General features: G+C 33.3%; 1 protein-coding gene across 1 annotated transcript; it reads left to right on the forward strand.

The window, feature by feature from the left end:
- Positions 1-15714: 15714 nt before the first annotated feature.
- On the forward strand, positions 15715-17231 carry LOC143195948 (uncharacterized). Its single transcript, XM_076403496.1, has 2 exons — positions 15715-16138; positions 16241-17231. Exons 1-2 carry the CDS (start codon positions 15724-15726, stop codon positions 17104-17106), a joined length of 1281 nt encoding a protein of 426 aa, XP_076259611.1. The 5' UTR covers positions 15715-15723; the 3' UTR covers positions 17107-17231.
- Positions 17232-25335: the final 8104 nt, after the last annotated feature.

The raw sequence follows: 25335 nt of genomic DNA on the forward strand, positions 1-25335 counted from the left end.
GATATTAATTAGAAAATAGCGTAAAGGAAGGAGAAGGTACGAAAGCTAAATTAATTATAATATAGTAAACCAATCATAGATATATTTTATATTTGAATTTTGCAAATATTGATATATATACAAGATAATGATAATGCTTTTGATTTGCTCAAAAAGACTAAAAAACTACTTGAGGAACAATGTCAAATGCTTAAAATACAATAGGATTTATTAAAAAGCAATGTAGAATTAATTAAAACAACTTTAAAATAAAATTATGGTTGAAGTAAATTAAAATTTGAAGTAAAATTTAAGATTAAGAAAGAGATTAAGTTTTTTTTGTTCTGGCCTAAAATCAGGCGGTAGAATGCGTGACGCATGCCTGGTCGCGGGCACTTGCCTTGGACCGGGTTATGTGGGACTGCCTCTGGGCTTACCAATACACTAAACGCAAACCGCCTCATAGTTGACCCCTGTGGATCGCTACTGTTACTGCATTAAATTTGGGGATATGGCACCCGCTGATCGGGCAGCCGTTATTGGGCACGAGGACCCGGCGATTCTATTGATTCGCGAACCTGATTTAACACACAACTGGGTATTACACATATTGTTGTTGTATGGGGGTAAAAGTTATGACTGTAGCGACAGATGAGGTCGTTTTAGCGTGGGAAATGGGGGGAGCTTAGCGGTGACGCGGTGCTCAGCTCCCAGCATGTCGACCAGCTTGCGAACAAGCGCGTTTTCAGAAGAACTTGAACTGAGTTGTTGTTTGTGGAATGATTGACATATGAATGATATATTAAGTGCTTGAATTCTGGAGTGTCAGTTTCCCTAGGAATTTGGTTATTTCTGCCAAACCATGGAGCGTTTAATATTCTCCTGAGGAGCTTACTTTGGAAAATTTGAAGCCGTTTGAACTGGTTGGATGTAACAAACTTGAAGGAGGAGTACAGACCGAATTAACATCTTGGAAGTCTGCTAGAAGGGCAGATCAGAGAAGATAGCAGGTTTGCTATCCTCGAACCTTTCTGGATTGCTTTCTGGATTTAGGAATGCCAACCGAACCACCTGTAGAAGTGGAGACCTAGGTACGTGATGTTATCCAGCCATGGAATTATTGCGATGTTGATGATGGCCTTGGTTTTCAGAGGATTGATTTACAACCTCCAGAATTTGAACCACTTCACCGCATGATCGAGCTGCTTCTGTAAACGTTCATGAATTGTAACTTCGAACTTGGCGGCCGTGAAGAAAGCAGTGTCGTCAGCGTAAAACGCGACTTCAAGGTACTCTTTACTCGGCAGATCTGAAATAAAGAGGTTAAATAAGGCTGGGGCCAGCGGGGAACCTTGAGGTACGCCAGCTTCGATTTGTTTACGACTGGAAAGTGATTCGCTGATCTTGACCTGGAAAGATCTGTCCGAGAGATAGGACTTCATGACAGCGGTTAGGTCTAGCGTAGAATATCGCCCCCTCGGCAAGCTTCGAAATGGCGCTGAGAAGGCTGATAGGCCTGTAGTCAGATGGAGATGATTTTGCTCTTTTCTTGGGGATAACCGCTGTATGTGCGTGTTTCTAAGACGCCGGGAAATGTTAGAGCCTCATGATGGAGTTAATGATGTTTGCCAGTTCTGCGAACTGTTTATGCGGGAGGTTTGAAGTTTACCGATGATAGTCTGTAGAGACTTTGGAGACAGAAAATGGTTGAGAAGAAATGCTGGGGATACTGGCCTTTTGATGGAGTTGGATTCGTTGATGACAGTGTCATTGTCTTTAGCATTAGTGTTCTCTGCGGATGAGAGGCATTTCATCTAAGCTTCGTAGGTCGACTGCAAGGAGCTCGACTTTTTCTTGGTCAGTGACTGCGAAATTTTCTGTAACCGCTGACTTCAGGAGACGACGACATTGTGCGTCTTCCCCACGAGGCATTTGGAAATACGCCAGAAGGAAGGGGGGCCATGCAGTCTTTGGTCCGCAAGAAATGAGTTTCATTTCATTGCTCGCCAAGTCGGGACGGCCACCCTTACCCCCTTGCATGCTCTGTTCGCCTCCCTTTTGTCTGCAGCATTAAGTGTGAATCGAGCTAATCTGCATAAACCGTTTTTGATGCGAATTTCACGTTTAAGAGAAGCGGGAAGTTTTTTTTTCCACGGTTGGGGTTGTGATGAAATTTCGACTGTGGCAGATTCGTGAGCAGACTGAATATCACAAGTTAGCTTGAGTACGGCTTCCTCGATCTGTTCTGGTGTGTTAATTTTCGGAATTGGATCGGATTTCAGGAGAAGAGATTGGAAATTTTCTAGTTGGTCTTTTTCCTGAATCTTGTGAGTGGGACTTGAGTGGTGGCGCAGTTTCCGAGTTTAAGAAGAAGTGTAGGATGATCACAGTCTAGTTCGTCAAGAACTCGAACTTTGGAAGGGCGATTTACGTCTTGAAGAATAAAGAAATCAAGGACTTTTGCTGTGCCTTGAGAAACTGTACTGGGGTGATAGGTCTACCTATCACGTAGGTGCCCAGATACGCACTTAAAGCTACGATGGCGTTACCTGTGGGCTTCGCTCTGGAACACCCCTAGGTGGGGTGGTGGGCGCTGAAATCGTCACCTATTATTTTTGGAAATTTTCCTATTCGGTATAGTTGAATGCAGAAGATTTCCTGTACAGGTATGTAATCACGAAGGGACGTTCTTGGATATCGATTTTAATGGAGGTTGTTTCGAAGTTGTTTACTGATAACGAGGGTAGGAGCTCGTGTTTGACTCCTTTTTTGATAAGAATCAACCCGGAGTTCTATCGTTTCTGTAGACGAAAAAGTGTTCGAAAGAGAGACAATGCGAAGGTTTCAGAAAAGTTTTGTGGATGAGAACGATGTCGACGTCATAGAATTTCATGACGTCTTCCAGTTCTGCTTGCTTTCCAGGCAAACTGTTTGCATTCCATGTCATCAGTATAAGAAATTTCGGAACAGCCATTTCGACGATTTAAAAGGCTGCTGGAAGTTAAAGAAACAGGTAAATGTTGCCGCTTAAGCGGCGATCTTTGGGAAAAGACGAGCAAGTTGGTGATGCAAGGCGATCACTTGCAGGAAAGCCTGCGGGTCAGTAAACGCCGGCATTGGGAAGTTAAGGTCCGGTGTATTGGCTAGAGTAGGAGTTTGAGTTAGAGCAGGCTGGGTGGCGCTTACTAGTTTTTGGGCTAGCTTCCTGCCACCTTGGTTACTCCATGTAGAACCTGAAAGAGATTAAGGTTAAGACTTAAGATGTCCATTAAAGAACAATAGAAAATATAGATATTTACCTAAAAAAAGACGATTGTGTATTCGATAAAAATGTAATGATTCCAAATGTATCGAACCCCGTACTGATTGAATAAACCAAAATAAATAAATTAAATATTCCTATTAAAGAGACCGCGGATAAACCTGCGGTTTCTTGTTATGTTAGGAATTAGAGTGATTATAGACCTCAGAAAGGTCCATAATTATGTCTGTTAGTCATAACCGAACATGTATTAATGTAGAGGTAATCTAGATCGTCGGCAACATTTGTTCACCAAGAAGGTTCCAGAGAATTAAGCTTATGATTTCCCTGGAAGGATTGTAAAATTATTGAAATTATCTTAATAATTATAATGTTCAATAATGAAAATGTCTCGGGTACAAACATATCATATTCTCATGTATTTTCATTTGTTGAGTTATATTGTTTCAAAAATAATCATAAAATTACTGAATAAATCTAATTTTAGATATATCAATGATATTTTATATATTCTTAAGACATTATGACACAATTCAGTGCAATATTTTCTTAAAAATCAAAGCATCTCGATTTTTTTTATAAAGTTTTGGAGCTTAAAGTGACGAGGATATAGAAATATTTCATTAAGACATTTTTGTTATTGAATGGGGAATGGAAAAGAAGGCCGCTGGAATGAAGCAAAACTGAGCTAAAGCTGATTAGATCGTATGAATGTTCAAGAGATATTTTAACAAGAGAAAAGCGAAAAAAAATGAAAAGCCAATAAAAGAGAACCGATTTGTAATTCGTATTCACCATTTTCTTTAATATGAACAAACCTTAATTTATTATATATTACAAAAACTAGGGCTTGGGAAAATATTTTATTATCATTGTCGTTTTTCTTATCTAATATTAGTAAAAAAAACTCGTAATAATGTGAATTCTAAAATTATAATATTACCTCTATCTATTAATTCTGTTAATTATCTCTAGAGTAAAATATATTTATAGCATTATATATTTTCTATATTTATAGCTTGCTTAAGGCAAATTCTACATGTTCACAGTTAAGGAACAAATTCAGAGAGGCAGTTTACGATGGGTTGGACATGTCTGTCATCGATGTATTGGCTATATCGATTGCCAACTGTGGCGATATATAGTGAGGAATATCAACCACCAACACCTACCCCAGCCAGGGCAATATATTTGTTGAGAAGTAGACACTTTAACCGAGTACTGGCTATGGATTGATAATGATTATAATATTTGCAGTTCATGGGATATTTTCGATATTTACACATCTGTTAACTGTTAGTAAACAAATTTGGCTATCTGGCTCTATGAAGATTATACAAAGTAAAACTTAATAATATTAGGAATCTTATAACATTTTTGTTGCAATTAATACAGAGTTCTTCTTTTTGGCTATTTTAAAGAGTATAGTTTGTTACATAAACATGACAAGAGTACACTAAATAGGGATTCATATTAGGGATTCGGTTTAAGAATTGCCGAACAGTTAATGCAACAAAAATACATTTTTCTTCCGCCCGTATATATTAAGCTGGCTTTGAAGAAGAATTTGGCTAAAGTCATGAATTGAGGGTGATTCCAGTCACGCCAGTAACCAGGCTGGGTAAGACCGGATGTCTTCTGGGATGATTTCTAAAATTGGTCACATGATTCTACTGCTTCAAGGAACCAAAATTGGCAATTTCAAGATGATTTAATTCATCAAGATATTGGTCATATATTTAATATATAATATTTGATATAAGTTAGATATTTATACCCAATTAAAGCTCGATGGGATCAATTGTTTAAAATGAAATCTTGCTAGATTAATACCCAAATTAATTGAACAAAGATGTTGAGGGAGTTATGAAGTAAAAAAAGAATTTACGTTATCTGAAAGTTTGTGCATATAACAGGTACTCCATATTCTTAATCGATTATAAATCTTGATTCATTAAACATTAAATGACTTTATAATATTATACAACTTACATATAGGTATCGTAAAACGCATTTTATGACTTATTACTATGACTGATTCATTCAGTACGGTTCAAGAAAATGAAAAGTTATAAAAATGTAATCCAGTTCAAGTTGTTCTGGCTCTCGCGTACAATTCATCCAAAAGGTATTTTGTTGATTTAAGCTCGAAACCAGCACGTTTCGAACGACTATTTTTAGAAATCGAGCAAAATAGATTTTATGTTTTTTCTCTCTGGTCTCGAATGAGCTGCCGAAACGTAAAGGGATTGTACAGGCATCGATTGTTAGAACGGATCGTTCGTCGTATTGAGACGTTATTTTTTATGATCTACTAGCAGCTCGCCACATTCGCAAATATTATGATTGGTTTAATATTTCTTTATTTACTATTCTTAAGATTGAAAAGAATTAATAAACTTACTTGTAGCACTCAATTATGAATTTCGGATATTGGAAATTACCGTCTATCCACATAGCACGTCATCTCAATTTATGACGTCAAAACGTTACAGTGTTGCCGCATTTAACTTTGACATTTTTCCTATTTTAGTTTAATTTAGCCTTGATATAAAGCACTATTCTAATATAATAAATTAATGAAACATAAATGTTATTTTAACGTATGTAATATTTAACGTATCGCACATCTAATGCAAATATTCTCGAATGACTCAAAGTACAGTTATTTAAACAGACACAACAGTTTGTAGGTTTGGGTTATTTTATTATATTTACTTTCAACTCCTTTCCAAATCGCAAATGGTATCCCCTGGAGGCTCAAGCTATCTAATTAATAAATGTACATCTAAGTAACGTATTTTATTTTCATTAGAGAATATTTTTACTTTTTATGTTTAAGTCTTTTTTCCTTCGTTCCTGCGTTTTTTTGTCAAATCATTCTGATATGACTATATTTTTCCTTAGTTTCTTCTATTACTAGCAGTGTAAATTCTCTTGATAAAGTTAGATTTAATCACTGGATTATCCTTAACGCATCTGCCATATTTGTAAAGCAGTTAGTATTCTTCTCTCTTCATACATTTTAAGCAAATGATCATTTATGTTCTGAATAATTATGCACATGTATGTGCATATACGTCTTTCATACTGAAAAATACGATTTTCTACGTATATTAATTATTTACCCACCCTTAGATGTTTCCGCCCTGTCTTGATATTATCAGCATTTAATCATAATTCCACATTCAAAAATTTCATTCACTCACAGTCACATTCTGAGTCATTGTTGAAGTCAATAACTAAGTTATTAATTTCCAATAGAACACTAGTGAACAACTTCATCATTTGCCAATTTCTTCACTGTTTGTGCAATGAAATCCAAACCGAAGGGTGTTGTTGTAGACAATCCACAAATCCAAACAGTTCTTGTATGTTTATCTTTTCTGACTTGCATATTTACTGTAGTAATTATCCACATTATATAACAATTCTATTTATTTAATATGCAATTATATGGATAAGGGCACTACACGCTGTGGCCATATTATTTAGCCATTTGATCTATATTTATTTTAAGACTTGCTTCAAAAAAAGTAAATTACATAAAACACAATTAAACATATAAATTTCATTTATATTTGCTAAGTGACAATTTGAAATACTTCACTCTTTAATATGGTATATTCAAAACTTAATTCATATTTTGCTTAATTTCCTTAATTACAGCCTTTGCCTACCACTTGTTGGGATCTTTCTGTTGGATTCCTGTTTCTAGCATAAAGAACAATATATCCGCAATAAATTATTAAAAAATAATACAAATATTATGATTTACAAAACCTAATCAAATGTTATTCCAGCTTTTACCATTTTCTATCAACTGTTGTTATCTATACAATTTTTTTATTCCCGTCTTGCCAAGGGAGACAAGATTATTTTAAGGCAATGCCTGGAAGTTGCATTGGACCTCTTCGTGGATTATTTTTATACTGTTTAAGTCCTGTATTTCTCAACAGTGTTTGAAATGATGACTTATATCCATCAAAGAGCTGTTTTCATACTAACAGTTACATCTGAATCCGGCAAACATTGTAGATTATTAACAATTTGAAGCATACTTAAATACCTGGTATATGTTACCACCAGCTGTACCGGAAAGTCATAACCAGTTTTTCTAACAGATATAGCTAGGCTTAAGTATACAGTGCTATGATTTTAAATATATCATTTTATTCTACTGACTTGAACCTTCAAAACTATACATGATGTGATGTTTTGCAAAAGTAACACTGTAATGGATTTATATCTCTCTGAAAATGTCAAGATTCGTGCCTGAAAACGTGCATTTGCACACGCACTACTTTTCTTATTTAATTAAAAGACAACTGCTGAAAGTCATAGTTTGATGGTAGAAACTTACGGTGAAAACCTGTACTTAAAAACACGCGAGGAGTGGTTTTGAAGGCTATAAAGGGGTGATATCGATGTGCAAGACAAATAATTTTCTGGTAGACCGAAAACGTTTATAGATGCGAAACTGCAAGAGTTATTGGATGAAGATCCAATAGGCATACTCAGAAACAATTGGCAGAAGTGTTAACATAGCCCAAGAAACGATTAACCAATTACGAGCAATAGGGGAAATCCAAAAGATGGGATTAGTGTCACATCAATTGAATGACAGACAAATGGAAAATCAAAGATTCGTATGCTGCTTCAAAGGTATAATTGGAAGTAATTTCTGGCGAAGCCGACCGATAGGCTCCAAGACCAAATCGTTTAAGTATCGTAAGCGCTGTGTTTATTGAGACTAGTGGCCCGGTGCATTACGAACTATTCGAACTTGATGAAACAGTTAATAGTGATTAATAGTGACCTAACGACAAGCGATCAATAAATGATCAATTTGAACCACGAATTGATCGAACGTCCAGAATGGGACTGGAGACACGGTAAAGTGATTTTACAGCACTATGGCAAGCGTTGAAAGCACTTGGATAGGACATATTGTCGCACCCGCTGTACTCACCAGACTTTTCCCCGTCCGACTATCAACTTTTCCCATCAATAAGACACGCGCTTTTATAGCAACACTTCGCCAATTTTGAAAAAGGTAGAAAGTGATATTTTTCTTGAAAGTGTGATATATTTCTTGAAAGATGAGCAAAATATATAGAAGAAAATGGCTAATATTTTTAATAAATAAATTATTCCAGTTTCTTCAGAATGATATATTTTTTTCGAAAAAAAAAAACCGATAATAATAATTCGGTACACCTGATACTAGAGGAGTATACACTCTAGTACTCTCTAGTCTACTACTAGTACACTCCCCTGTAAAAGGAAATCAGGGGTGTTGTATGGCGTGCACTTTGTTCTCCAGGAAATGAAATAAAACATTTAGCTGAGTTTATTGTGAAGTTTATCGAATCCATATAGATGAGGGTAACTATGCTCTGTTGGGAGCTCTAGAATTGATATTCTAGTGAATGATCTGCTATAAGAACTCAGCAAAAGTTGCGACAAATGAAATATTCAGAATTATATAATGAAAGAGAAATATTAGGAGAATTAGTCTTCAGAATTTCGGAACTTCGGAAGTTGGAATAACTGATTTATATTTATCCGAAAGGGCCATTCACAAACTGCATTAAGTAAAAATAGCAACCAAGGGTATAATCAACTGCCTCAGTTCGTTAGCAATTCAAGTTATATTCTTTTTAAATTCTGTCCTTGCATCAATCATTAAAATTGTATAACTTTTATTGAGTTTAGTGATATATAATATTTCATTCAATACTGATATATTAAAATGTTATAAAATCAACATGGTTTGAGAATTGGAACAAAATTTCCCACCATTTATATAATAAAAGTTTCAACATATATATCTGTATTAAATAATCCTGGAAGTATAATTCTTCTCCAGAACTCCCCAAGTTATATATACTCAAATCTGTATATTTTTCTAAATTTTATGATGTAACAAATAAATATTTATGGAGGTAGCCTTTCTAAAACGAAAATAAAACGAAGATTTACCGTTCAGATTCGTTTACGAAAAACACGGATTGAAGCAGAGCGTATTTAATCACTCGAAAAAAACAATTTTCTTTTTCAGTTTTCCACACTAAAATTTATTTAAATTAGTGATACTAATTATTATTATAGTTTAGGATGGACCATCTGCTTTTTCTCTATTCGATAATGCTATTTAATCCTCACTTGTAAATATGCAATAGAAAAAATGTAAGTGGCAGTCAACAAAACCTACAAAAGGACGAAAGATTAGAAAATTCAACTTAATAGCTCCAAATCTATCCACGTTAATTTTGCATTGCGGCGAAATAATAAAAACTTAATTATATCACTCAATGCATGCCCGATTCCTCAAGCAGAATCAGCTAAATACCTTGGAATCTATCCTGATGGTAGATTAAATTGGAAACATTACGTTAGACAAAAAGCAAAACACATTAGAACCAAAATAAAACAACTATACTGGTTAGTTGGAAGATACTCTCAACTTGATACTCTCTTAAAATCAAAGAGGTTGATCTAAATTATAATTATTATAAATTTGGCCAAACAAAATCAATTTGGAATAATGGGGCGCAAATATGGGGTTACACTAAAAAATCAAATCAACTAGTCATACAACGCTGTCAAGACTAGGTTCTTCGATTGATTACCAATGCCTATCGCTATGTAACCAACGAAGAACTGCATGATGACCTGGAAATCAAATGGATTTGCGAAGTTATCCAAGATTTCATCTTGAAACACGAAAGAAGATTACTAAATTATACTAACGTGGAAGCAATACAACTGCTGGACAGCGCGCAGGATGTCAGGAGATTGAAGAGAACAAAATCATACGAACTTATATAAAGTGTATACATTTAGTGTAAACTATAGCTATAAGTTATTATAATTTTATAATTGAGGAATACATATTGATGTATTTTGTCGCACTCGTCTTGCTTGTTAATTAATCCAAGTACATAGGAAATGTAGTAATAAATTAATTGTAAATTAAAATTGTACTAAGCGTATTTAATAAAGATGTTATAAAAAGTTGTAAATATTTTGAAATATTACTTTATTTAAGAGAGTGCAATTTTATAAGTTAATTTTACGATTATTAAAAAATAGTTTTAGTTAAATATTATAGCTACCACAAATAGCTTTGTAATATCCTAGTATTTCAAATAAAGTGTGTGGGAGAAGTCAAGTTGTTTTTTTGTTATATTTTAGAGTCTCATTTTTATCAACGAGGATATGTCTGGACTGGACCTATGCTTTAACATGGGCTCTTAACCAAGGTAGTCGGCATTAAGCTTGCTGACTGGCCAATGACCAACTTAGAGACCATTCCAGAAGACATCTTATCTTAGAAGTCTTATCCAGCCTGGTTACTGGCGTGATTAGGATGGTTAGTTCTTGTCACAATTACAATCACAAACTACTTTATATTTATTTGTGATTATGCGTGATTCAAACCCGCGACTATCGCAACAGTAGGAGAACCGTCCTGTCGACTTGACCACTGCGCCAACCAAGCTAGCAGTCATAGGATGTATTATAAATTAAAGTTTATTGTCTCTCTTTCTTATGCAAATAAGTGCGTCAAGGCGTATTTAGTTTTCGAGCATTTATTATCAAATAATGGGATATATGAGGTATATAATAAAGATATAAATTATTATTAAAATTAAATTTAAATACTCCATATATCAAAGATAATTACCAAAACCAACTGTGAAATATAAAATAAAAATTCCAAATAAGATCAAAGAACGCCAATAAGTTCAAATATTGGAATGCGGAAATATGGTTAGGAAACGGTAAGTGATGTCAATGTTTCTTAGCGCTTCTGTTTTTATTTGAACTAAAGTCTTAGTGGTCCCACTTTAAATTTTAAAATAGACGTATTTTAATCCCTCTATAGCATATTATTATCATAAATCAATATTTCTTGTATTTCTTGTTCTCGCGATTCTTTGTTATATCTAACTTATTATATGTAATTAAAGTACGTATACATAAAATACTAATAAATATTTTGTTTGTCCTAAAATTGTAACTTTTCAAATTTCAAATACTTGACGTAAAAACTTAACGCATCAAAATACACCGGAATATACACTAAGACATTATACAGAATAGTGGCCACTAAATATTTTAATATATAAAGTTTACAATACTGTACCTGTACTGTACCTTAAATTATCAAGAATCTCAATTGTAATTTTCATTTTTAAATAATTATTTTAAAATTACTTCTCTGTGTTAATTAATTATAAAATCAAATATAAATACTCCATATTTTTAATATATAGGTATGGTACGAATGGTGAAGAATTGTCATTAAATGTAGTTAAACTTACGATAAGTCTCCATGGCGGATTTACTAGCAGACTGAGTAGGTAGGACATTAGATGGCGGCAATTTAGTCGAAAAATATGTTTTCGGTTATCATTAATTAAAAAATCATTATATGCACGGAGAAAACGACTATCAAAAGTTTAATACAAACTACAATATTTTAGTACCATATAGTGTGTTAAATACTTTAGCCTCTGTATATGAAAAATTACAAAAAGCTTTATAAAATATAATTTTGTGATTAAAAATACAAAAAATTTTTTTTATAAATATTCCAATATAGTTTTAATAATATAATTTAAATTTAGTAATTATTATCCACTTTTTTAAAATAGTTTATTACAATAAATTATCTCAATGACATTTTAAAAATATTTCTGCTTGCTTGAATCAGCTAATAGCTAAAAACCTTAGCTGTGTTTGGGCATAAAGTCAGAACCAATAAAGCATTTCATATGACAGTAAATTAATGATTGAAAAATCTCCTAAAAAGGTAATGTAAAGCTTTTATAACTTTAATTGAATTCATAGTCATCATCAACCGGATTATTAACACATACTAATTTGTATTCTTTTTAAACTGTAAGTAATAAAAAGAAAATTAACATTATTTTTACATTATTACACTAACTCAATGATCAAATAGTTAACGCTGATTTATTTTGTAATTAGTATTTCAAATACGTATAGCATCAAAGTATATTTGAATATAAATATAATAAGAGAATTTATAATATGGATTTGCAAAATAATGACCGGCAAATATTTCAATCTATAAAATTGACAACACGGAACCTCTACTTTTTACACTTCGACTACTAGAATGATTGATTGAATTCACTCCACATGGAGGTCTATGATGCCGGACGACGATGGTAGCGATGAGATTAATCAAGTGACTATGACGTATTCAGGATTGCAATTTAAGGCATTTTACTGTTTGGCAAGATAACTTAGGTTATTTGAAAACATGACAAAATATTTCCTTTATAACATCTTTATTAGATATACTTAGTACAATCTTAATTCTAAATTAACTTATTACTACATTTCTTTTGTACTTGGATTAATTCACAAGTAAGACGAGTGCGAGATAAATACATCAATATGTATTCCTCAATAATAAAATTAACAACTTAAGCTATAGTTTACACTAAAGGTATACACTTTATATAAGTTTATATGGTTTGGTTAGCCTTCTTCTTCTGATCTTCTGATATCCTGCGCGTTGACTAGTAGTTGTATTGCTTCCATGTTAGTATGATTTAGCAATTTTCTTTCGTGCTTTAGAGAGAAATCTTGGATAACTTTTGAATTTTTTTTTTTGATTTGAATTTTTAGTGCAACCCCATAGGTCTAAATTGGTTTCATGATTGTTGATAAATCAATTTCTTTAATTTTAGATCAAGTTAAGAGTATCTTCCGACTAACAAGTATAGTTGTTTTATTTTGGTTCTAATGTGTTTTGCTTTTTGTCTAACATAATATTTCCAATTTAATCTGCAGTCTAGATGGATGCCGGGGTATTTAGCAGATTCTGCTTGAGGAATCGGACCTCCATTGAGTGATATAATTAAATTTTTATTATTTCGCCGCAATGCAAAATTAACATGAATATATTTGGAGCTGTTAAGCTGAATGAGTAGATTCTGTTGACTGCCACTTCTGCTTTATCTACTCCCCAGAGATATGTCGTTTGCCATAATAATTATGCCATCAGTAAAGGTTCCAAGTATTTTTTCCTTTATTGTTGGGATGTCAGCAGTATAGAGCAGATATAGGAGAGCTCCTAACACGCCACCTTGTGGAAATCCAGTCGAAATAGTTTTAAATGTCGAGAACACTATTTCGTGCGAGACTCTAAATTTTCTTCCGAAAAGATTTGACTCCAACAGTTGGCAATAGTTACGCGGTAACAATATGCTCATCTTACAGATTAATCCAAAATGCCAAACCTGATCAAAAGTTTGTGAGACATCCAGGAATATTGCAGGGCAGTATTTGTTTTCCCAAACGCTTTTTCCTGCCTTTCTTTGCCTTTTTTAACACGTTTAATTATTAGTTTCTCAAATAGTTTTGATATTGTAGGTCGCAGGGAATAGGCCTGTAAAATTCGACTTGTTTGTCAAGTTTTTTGAGCATAATTATTTGTGCCACCTTAAGACATTCTGGAACATGCTTCAATCTTAACAGGTATTAAATATATATGTTAACACGATGATTGCTTTTCGTGAGAGTTACAAGAGATGAGAGACAAATAATTTAAAATTTTGCAAACAAGAGGAGTAGTAATAGTAAAGAAGATGATAATTTTCTTTGCGAAAAAAACAGTGGTCAAAAAGAAAGAAATATTGTATTCTGTCGCAGATATTTTCATACTTCAACTGGAGACTGTTCGATAGTATATTTGATAAAATATTTTTAACAAAAAAATTGAACCGGGTTCAAAAACTAAGTAAGGAACTCACTAATAAGTAAAAAAATGACACTTAGATTTTTAACAGAAAAAGAGTTTTAAATTAAAATATGTAATTAATAATCGTTGTAATAACTAATCAAAAATAAACAAAAACCATATTTAACCTATCTACTACACGTACTTTATATTCTACTATATACACACAATTTAGCTTAAAATCTACCTAAACCTATTTATCTATTTTTTTACTACCAACTGATCTACCAGTGGGATCACCCCGGAAGTGTACTATCATATATATAAAAATGAATCGCAAAATATGTTCCTAAGCGCATAACTCAACAACGCCTGGATCAATTTGGCCAAATCTTTTTTTAAAATGTTCGTTGAAGTTCAGGGATGGTTTTTACGGCGAGAAAAATTAGAATTATTGCTGGAAAAACCCTAAAAATAGCCCTTTTTGTTTGAATTTGTTTCGTGTATCAGTTGACAATTCATCTGTCATCTGTCAAAAGTCATCTCTAACAGACAACTTTTTTTTTTTAAATTTGATATGACTTGAACTCAAATCCTTTTAATCCGTACGAATTGTTTTATTTATTTAAAATTTTTTATTTGTTTAAAATTTAATTCAAATTTTAAATAAATAAAACAATTCGTACGGTTTAAAAGGATTTGAGTTCAAGTCATATCAAATTTAAAAAAAAAAGTTGTCTGTTACAGATGACTTTTGACAGATGACAGATGAATTGTCAAGTGATACACGAAACAAATTCGTATATCGTGTTTTGTGCAGAGTGTTTAGTTAGTTAGTGTTTGTTTAGTTCGTGATTAGTGAAAAAATAATTTATATTTGATATGCCTCCTATAAGACGAAGCAATTTAGGTAGAAGAACCAGAAATGCTATAAACCAAGCTAATTACCGATCTAATCGTACTGCACAAGAACGTGACGACGGAAATGAACGTGAAAGAATTCGGATATCACAAACGCGTGAAGCGCGAGCGCGACATTCAACTAAGTTTTGAATTCAGCAAGTTTGAATCCAGCTGCTTTCAGTTACGATGTGTCAATTGACTACAGTAACTACCAATGTGTTGTTATTGGTTCTATGAACTTGGTTTGCTCACACTGTAAGGCATTAAAATACAAAAACGATGCCAATGGATTGTGTTGCGCAAATGGTAAAGTGAAATTGATACAATTGGATCCACCACCAGAACCATAGTACTCATTGGTTTCAGGAATAGGAACAGATTCTATACACTTTTTGACACATATTCAACAATATAACAATTGCTTTCAAATGACTTCATTTGGGGCAACAAATGCAGTTCGGGAAAATTTTATGCCAACTTTCAAGGTATGTATTATAGCAGTTACTCATAATTATTTTAGCAAACAAAATTTTCTGTCACCAAAGTTAAGATGTGTTACTAATCTTCAATTTCTTAATAATTACGAAATATATCACTTAGTCATCATATTATATGGTGATTCAGTTTCAGTGACACTTTTATTATATTTTATATTTGATAGATATTAGTTAAAACTAAATATATACTTTTTAAGATCAAATATTATTTAAGTTTGATCATTGACAATCCATTAATTTATACCACACCATAATATTTTTTTTATTTACAGATACAAGGGCAAATATATCACAGAGAAATAGGTTCACTGTTACCAGTGTCAGATAGCGACAACAAATTCCTGCAAATTTATTTTATGGGCAATTCACCACAAGAAATTGATCTGCGTTGTGCACATAACAATTTAGTAAAAAGGTCTATTGTAGAACAATTACAAACTTTATTTCATCAACACAATCAATTGATTATATTGTTTAAAACTGCCCTGGATCTGATGCCATCCGATAATCACAAAATTGTAATCAGAGCTGATAAAACACCTGCAGGTCAACATACAAGACGTTTTAATGCACCAACTATTGATGAAGTTGCTATCGTTGTAGTTGGAGAAAACTTGAAATCCCGTGATATTGTTTTACATCGTCGGAATTTTCAATTACAACCTATAAAGGAAACACACCGCTCATATGATGCACTGCAATATCCCATTATATTTTGGCAAGGTGAAGATGGCTACGATTTATCAATAAAAATGATAAATCCCATTACAGGTAACTAAAATATTAGTTTAGCTATGGCGATAATATCTCAGTCACTATATTATGTATTTTAATTTTATATTTGAATGTTATTAAAACAAAATCTGTTTACAGGTTCTGAAACCAACAAAAAAGTCAGTTCAATGAACTATTATTCATACCGCCTAATGATTCGGGAAAATGCAGATAATCACATATTGAAATGTCGGCGATTATATCACAAATATGTTGATGACATGTATGTTAAAATTGAAACGGAGAGATTAACATTCATCAGGTTGAATCAAACCAAACTCCGATCTGAAGAGTATATTCACCTTCGAGATGCGATTAATACTGATGGAAATGCACAGAATGTCGGTCGGATGACTATTCTTCCAGCAACATACATCGGAAGCCCTCGGCATATGCACGAATATGCTCAAGATGCCATGTCGTATGTTCGTCATTATGGTACAGCAGATTTGTTCATCACATTTACATGCAATCCGCAATGGATAGAAATTAAGCAGGAGTTATTACCTGGGAAATCATCCATTGATCGTCATGATATTACAGCCAGAGTCTTTAGACAAAAGTTGAAATCTTTAATGAATTTCATCGTAAAACATAATGTGTTTGGTGAGACACGCTGCTGGATGTATTCTGTGGAGTGGCAGAAACGAGGATTGCCACATGCACACATTTTGATTTGGTTGGTTGAAAAGATAAGGCCAAATGAAGTTGATGCAGTGATATCAGCTGAAATCCCTAATGTACAAGTAGATCCTGGATTGCATGAGGTAGTTATCAAAAACATGATACATGGTCCCTGTGGAACTCTTAATCAAAATTCACCGTGTATGATGGACGGTAAATGTTCAAAACGATATCCACGGACATTAATATCGGAAACAATTACTGGTAATGACGGTTATCCATTGTATCGTCGCAGATCGACAGCAGACAATGGAAAATCAACAATTGTCAAATTAAATTAACAAGATATTGAAATAGATAATCGTTGGATTGTTCCATATTCACCCATTTTATCAAAGACATTCAAAGCACACATCAACGTTGAATCTTGCCATTCAGTGAAATCGATTAAATACATTTGCAAATATGTAACCAAAGGGAGTGATATGGCTGTGATTGGAATTGGTGCAGAGAATTCTAATGATGAAGTTACCCAATACCAAATGGGCCGCTATGTCAGTAGTAATGAAGCAGTTTGGCGAATATTTTCTTTTCCTATTCATGAGAGACACCCTTCTGTTGTTCACTTAGCTGTGCATTTAGAAAATGGACAAAGAGTGTATTTTACAGCACAGAACGCAGTACAAAGAGCTGCTCAGCCACCATCTACTACATTAACCAGTTTTTTTGAGACATGCCAAAACGATGATTTCGCACAAACATTGCTATATTCTGAAATGCCAAAATATTATACCTGGAATCAATCCTCAAGGAGATTTATACGACGGAAACAAGGAAAACCAGTTCCAGGATATACAGATGTATATTCCACCGATGCGATTGGCCGGATTTATTCAGTACATCCAAGCAATGATGAATGTTTTTATTTACGACTGCTATTAGTCAATGTACGTGGCCCAACATCATTCCAACAGTTACGAACTGTTGATGGTGAATTGTGTGGATCCTACAGAGAAGCCTGTCAACGTTTGCAATTGCTTGAAAATGACGCTCATTGGGATCAAACTCTCAATGATGCTGTAATATCATCACACACTCATCAAATACGAACATTGTTTTCTATAATCATATCTACATGCTTCCCATCAAACCCAATTGATTTGTGGATGAAGTACAAAGATTATATGTGTGATGATATTTTGTATCAAATACGGAATAGAATGGGAAATCCAAATATACAAATCAGTGAAGAAATTTACAATGAAGCATTGATTTCAATTGAGGACATGTGCTTGATAATGTCAAACAAACTATTAATTCAATTAGGCCTGACCGCGCCCAATCGTCCAATGCATGACGCTTTTAACCAAGAGTTGCATCGAGAAAGACCGTATGATCTCAACGCTTTGAAAGAATAAATTCAAACAAATCTTCCACTGTTAAATGAACAACAGAAGTATGTATTTGAAACTCTTATGAAAGTAACAAATGATGAAACTGGAGGGATTTATTTCTTAGATGCACCTGGTGGTACAGGAAAAACTTTTTTATTTCATTAATATTAGCAACAATTCGCTCACAAAATAAAATTGCACTTGCACTCGCTTCGTCGGGAATCGCAGCAACTTTGCTTGAAGGTGGTCGAACAGCCCATTCAGCACTAAAATTGCCATTAAATATGCAAAGCAATGAAACTCCAACCTGCAACGTTTCGAAGAACTCTGCAATGGCAAAGGTTTTGCAGCACTGTAAATTGATTGTTTGGGATGAATGCACGATGGCACATAAAAAATCTTTGGAGGCTTTAGACAGAACCTTAAAAGATCTACGTAGCAATAATAACCGATTTGGTGGTGCAATGATTTTATTAGCAGGAGATTTTCGTCAAACATTGCCAGTGATTCCACGATCAACGCCAGCTGATGAACTCAATGCATGTCTGAAGTCCTCCAATTTGTGGAAACATGTTAAAGTACTTCATTTAAGCAAGAATATGCGTGTCGAGTTGCAAAATGACCAATCTGGAAACATATTCTCTAAACAACTCATTGACATTGGTAATGGCAAATTTCCTATAGACATGTTGACGGCTTGCTTTTGCTATGACTATAAACAAGTCCCAGGGGCAATCATTAAGTGTTCGTGGTATTAATCTAGAAAACCCATGTTTCTCACATGGTCAATTGTATGTTGCCTGTTCCCGTGTTGGAAAACCATCAGATTTGTTTATCTATGCGCCAGGTAATCAAACAAAAAACATCGTATACCACAAAGCAATATAATGATAATAATAATAATAATTATGATTCACATGATTAACAATAAAGCGATTACTTACTTTTCAATCCTTATATATGTTTTATTTAATTATTTTTTATTCACAACGCCCTATCACCAGGGTGATGGTTCTGTTCAGGAGAATTTTTTAAAATACGTAGGCACAAAAACTGCCACATTACAAATCTTTTTGACAGGACGAAGTCTGTCGGGTCAGCTAGTTTCAAATAAAAAAATTATTTTTAAAATCGGCCAATAATTGCCGGAGAAATCCGTGATACATTAAAAGAAATAAATATGCAATCGAACATAGAACCTCCTCCTTTTTTGAAGTCGGTTAGTCAGATATTTAATATTCGTAAAATGATATTCTTCTCTTATCGGTTAATAGCTGGGTGATCTACTTTTTTCTATTTACATAAAACCGTATTGTATTTTGAATTTTAAATAAAAATATTTAAAATACTGTATTTCGTAATTCGAATTTTATATATATATGAACATACTCTCAAAACGGAAACAACTTGGACTTAAATTATATCAAATGTATTGGCTCATCGGGCGCAAATTCAAGTTATCATTAGATAACGAGGTATTGCTGTATGAGTCTATTCTCAAGGCTATTTGATCATACGGAATTCAACTATGGGGTACCGCTAGCAAATCTAATACATCCTTCAACGTTTCCAAAATAAAGTGTTGCGTGTCATTGTTGATGCTCCGTACTATATTTCAAATAAAGTGATACAACGCGATATTCCTCTACAACATATAACGAGTGTAATTCAACGTGTTTGTTTGAATTACTTCGAAAGATTGTCGGTGCATCCCAATGCACTCGCTAATCAGCTATATACGACGTGATGGTGAAATGCGTAGAATAACACATTTAACACCACCTGATCTGATTACTGGACATATGTAGACTTTAGAATAAGCTTTAGAATAAGACTAATTAATTAAGATAATATTATACAGAAGATTGCTTAATGGAGTTATTTTCTACATGCCATGTATATATAAAATAGACATAAGAAATACTTATTTCCAATAGGGCAGATTGTGGAATTACAAAGAGTAAAAAAAATACAAATACAAATATATATATATATATATATATATATATATATATATATATATATATATATATATATATATATATATATATTAATAAAATAAATATATATATTATATATATATAATATTATATATATATTATATTATTAATATATAAAATATATATATATATTATATATATTAATTAAAACAAAGCATCTATATTGCTCAACTTTGACTAGGAAGTAGTAGAAATAATTCAATATCAGAATGTAGAAAAATATTTGTATAATAGGAAACAAAAGGAAAATAATGCGCGATATTTTATATCGATCTAAAATAAATATTCACATTCTAACAATATTATTATTATCAATGATAATATTATACCAATATAATATGAGAAAAAACGTTTTATCGTTTAATCATGGGATTAAGAAAAAGAAACATACACGTGTGTACGTATAATTTAAATTTATAATATATATTTTTAATATATATAATATATATTTATAATTAAATTTATGTAATATCACCTTAAAAGTTATATTTGAAAAGATTAATTTGTTTCTCTGGAATAGGCTCATACCCAAAAACACCCAATAACAAATTATGAAGTATAAAACAATTGGCGGTTACTGACCAAATAGCTTGTTATTTTGGCGATAAAATGCCCGATTTATTGCCAGTGTCGCTTGTATAATATATGACGTAAAGATTTACAATTCACTTATTTGATAAACGCCATAAATTCTAGCCAATGCCAAAATACAGAAGCCATTGTATCTGATATTAGATGGAACGGTCGCTTATTTTTGGGATGGGACAGTAAAAATAGGTGGCGGGATGGTTCGAAAACTGACTTGTTTTTCTGATATTTGTGACAGTAAAAAAATACGTTTTTTCACGGTAAATACTTTATTTCGAAACGAAAGAAAAAATTTAGCCGCATCATCATTTACACCAGTTCCTATAACTATTGGCACGTTGCTTCTTCCAACAAATTTATATGCATTTCGAATTTTAAAAATCCTAATCATTCAATAAAAACACATTTGGCAGTTAATATTAGTTAATTCATCAGTTTATGTTCATTCAAATGCATAAATGGTTCTTTGTTAAAAACAGTCAAGTTTGGAGAAGTGTGCAAGTTAGTTTTTATTCAATAATACTGCAGCCTCATTTGTAATCTGTCGAATAAAACATCCACTGCATGTCAGAGCAGTCATAGTCACAGTCATCTGCAGTTTGTAAAAAGGTAAAATTCGCTTTAAATCCGGAGTAGATTTTTCCTTCTTACTTTATCCCAGTTAAAAAGGGATTGAAAACTATCTAATGCCCTAATAATGTCAATTTGGTTTGGTATTAGTGGGTTTTATTGCCAAATATGCAAAATTCTTTACATTACATTAATGATGATTGAAGGTTATAAACCGGGAAACATTCTAAAACAAAATTCTAAGTTGATGCGGCAACATTGTGACATGCTGACGTCATAAATTTTGATGAAATATATTGGTCATTTTTTGAATGGACTATATATTATGGGTAACAGTTATAGTGGCACATGATTCATTTTACTACTATACTAATTTACAATATAAAATTTAGTACAGTACTATTGATGAATATCAGAAACCGGTTAGTTTTTTTTTGACATCCGAAAACCCTACAAGGCATAAATGTATATCTGTTTTCCAAGTAATAGTGTAAAATCCGACAATCAGCAACCATTCCAGTCACGCCAATAACCAGGTTGATTAGGACCGGATATCTTTTGGGATCGTTCCGAATTTGGTAAATGGCTTAAGGGTAGACGAAGACCGTTCGAAGCCCACGTATAGCAGTAGGTCTAATCCAGATAATACCTAGTAGGTAAAAAGGAGGCTCTGAAATTTTTGTGATATTAGAATTAAATTATAAACATATAAATCAATTTTAAAGATTTTAAATAATAAAATATACCCACTATTTTACCTGCACTCACCAATTTTTAATTAAAAACTTGATGAGTCTGCGAATTATAATCGACGGGTATCACATATGGCAAGTATTGCAAATAAATTAAACGATTCATAGTGGCTTTTTGCCAAAAAGACTTATTTTAGTTACCTTTTCTTTATGAATATTTTTTCTTATCTTCAACTTTTTATGGGAAATTATTGATATGGCTGCACTCAATGTCTATATCATATATACTAAATACTACTACTACTTTGAAAAAGGAAGGATCATGGACCGAAAAATTGCCGCAATTGAAGAAAACGAAGTGCTGCTTCACCAAGACAATAGACCGTGTCACAAGTCAGTGAAAACGATCGCAAAAATCTATGAATTGGGCTTCGAATTGCTTCCTCATCCACCAGTTTCTCCAGATCTGGCTGCCAGCGACATTTTCCTGTTCTTAGATCTCAAAAAAATTCTGCCTGAGAATAATGAAGAGGTGATAGCTGAAACTGAGGTCTATTTTGAAGCAAAGGACAAATCGTACTACAAACATGGTATCGAAAAGTTGGAGGGTCGCTATAATCAGTGTATCATCTCTGAAGGGAATTATGTTGAATAAAAAAACCAATTTGCCCAAAAAAATGTGTTTTATTATGGTAGGCCGTGGACTTTTCAATTGACCTGTTATGTTATATCTTCTATATATCTATATAAACGGTAATTTTGTAAAATAAATTTATTAATTAGTGGTATACATAAACTAAACATTCAACATTTTTCAATTTAGTCATCTTCGTGTTCTGAACCCTTTTGCCACCGATTTGGAAGCTTGAATGTTCCTTCTACATAAAGTATGTGGTCGAGTTGTCAGCTAATTGCTCACTTACTCCTCTATTTCTTCATTGCTTTTAAAACTTTTGCCTCCAAATGATGGTTTCAAGGGCGCAAACAAAAAATAATCACAAGGTAACAAGTCAGGGCTGTAAGTCGGGTACTCGAGGGACTCCTAGCGCACTTCTTCCAATTTATTCCTTATCAAAACTGTGGTGTGCGGCCTGGCATTGTCATGAAGTATGCGCAGTAATTTCAAACTCTCGGCTCCAATTTCATGAATTTTTTGTAATTTTTTTTATGTTATATTTATAACAAAAACGCTTTAAGATTAAATATGATACCGAATTAAAAGAGCCTTAAATATGCTAAGAAAGAAACACTAGCTAAGTATCTAAAGATAATTATAGATAATTCATTTATATCGAAAAAAATAAAGGTCACAAGTCGAGCTAATTATTTTGAATCAAGTTAGCTACGGTTTAAAACAATTACTAAAATGTGGGTCGTTCCCGTGAAAACTAAATAATAAATGGAAACGTTATAGTGAATCAGATCTGGCACATGCATTCCTAAAAGAGGGGTTATTTTCGAGCCATTAACTAGGTTAACAAACGTTAAAATTAGAAAGGTTTTTCTTTCCAATGTTCAGCCGATGCCTATTTAAAACTGAGCGGATTTCGAATTTTAAAGGTAAACGAATGTTATTCGCCGTCGGTATCAAGTGAAACATTAACGCGGTATTTTGACAAATTGATCTTAAACTTACCAAATAATGCTTGAACATGTTTTGATCATATCTTTTTTATTTCTGTTGGACTTGTTCTGCCTCCTTGCGTAATTTGCTTCTAGTTAATTTATTGTGATTTATTTTGTACCGACTGATATATGACCTTCAGCTTTTAGTATTTTGGTAATTTATTACAAATTCGACTCTATTCGTCTTCCAAGTATTTAATTAGTTCTAAATGTCTTTCTATATTTCCAAATTGGTAAAATATTGTTAATTGTTAATTATCTCCTTTTAAAACGCCTGCCACCATATTGACCGCAAACAGGTCTATTATAAACTTCCCGGCCTACCATAATAAAACATATTTTTTGGCAAAATTAGATTTTTATTCAACATAATTCCCTTCAAGGGTCATACACTGATTATAGCAACTCCCCAACTATTCGGTATCATTTTTGTAGTACGATTTGTCCTTTGCTTGAAAATAGGCATCAGTTTCTTCGATCACCTCTTCATTCGACGAAAATTTCTTCCCAACGAGCATTCTTTTGAGATCTGAGAACAGAAAATATTCGCGGTGGGTCAGATCTGGAGAATACGGTGGATGAGGAAGCAATTCGAAGCCCAATTCATGGATTTTTGCAATCGTTTTCACTGACTTTTCTTCAAATGCGGCCGTTTTTCGGCGATTTCGTCCTCAAACGGTTCAATAACGCTATGTAATAGTCGCTGTTGATGGTAATTCCTTTTCAAGGTAGTCAATGAAAATTATTCCATGCACATTCCAAAATACAGACGCCATAACTTTGCCAGCCGACTGTTGCGTTCTCTCACGCTTTGGAGCGGGTTCATTTTCTGCAGTCCACTCGGATGACTGTCGATTGGACGTCGAAGTGAAATGATGGAGCCATTTTTCATCCATTGTCACATATCCATGCAAAAACTCGGGTTAATTACGCTTGATCATCTTCAAACACCGTTCCGTCAACAGCTCGTCGTTGTTTGTGGTCAAAAGTGAGTTCGCGCGGCACCCACTTTGCACAGAGCTTTCTCATACCCAAATATTCGTGAATTATATGATATACACGTTCAATTGATATCTTGAGAGTGTCTGCTGTTTCATTCAATTTCACGGACATTCAAAATCATTTTGTGGATTTTTTAAATGTGTTCGTCGGTAAGAACTTCTTTTGGGCGTCCAATGCGTTCACCGTCTTTGGTGCTCATTTCACCACATCTAAACTTAGCATATCAATCTTTGATGGTTGATTTTCCTGGAGCAGTGTACGAAAATTCGGCATCAAGACAAGTTTTTGCTTCAACTGTATTTAATCCCCATTATGTAATCACCCTTGAAAGGGATTATATTGAATAAAAATACTAATTTTGTCAAATACTTAGATCGTAGAGAAACGTAGACCGGGGACTTTTCAATTGTTATATTCATTATGTCAAAACTTTGGGTTGAATTTTCATCCATTAAACATTGGATAAAAACCGATAATTTGTATATGACAATGTCACCGTCACTAAAAGCGTTCACTGGAGTTCACCGGCAACTTTGCTCAAATCAAATAACAAAAGTATATCTAAAACTTTCCGCCTTTGTTGACGCAGTGGTCAAGGCGGCAGAACGGTTCTCCTACCGTTGTGATAGTCGCAGGCTTGCATCACGCTAGGGTACGGATGTAAATCCATCCATATAAAGTAACCGAAATAAATATAA

The sequence above is a fragment of the Rhynchophorus ferrugineus genome, unplaced genomic scaffold, assembly GCF_030347505.1.
Source record: "Rhynchophorus ferrugineus isolate W39M unplaced genomic scaffold, kcgeb_rfMv2 rfM1, whole genome shotgun sequence".
Taxonomy (NCBI): Eukaryota; Metazoa; Arthropoda; class Insecta; order Coleoptera; family Curculionidae; genus Rhynchophorus; species Rhynchophorus ferrugineus.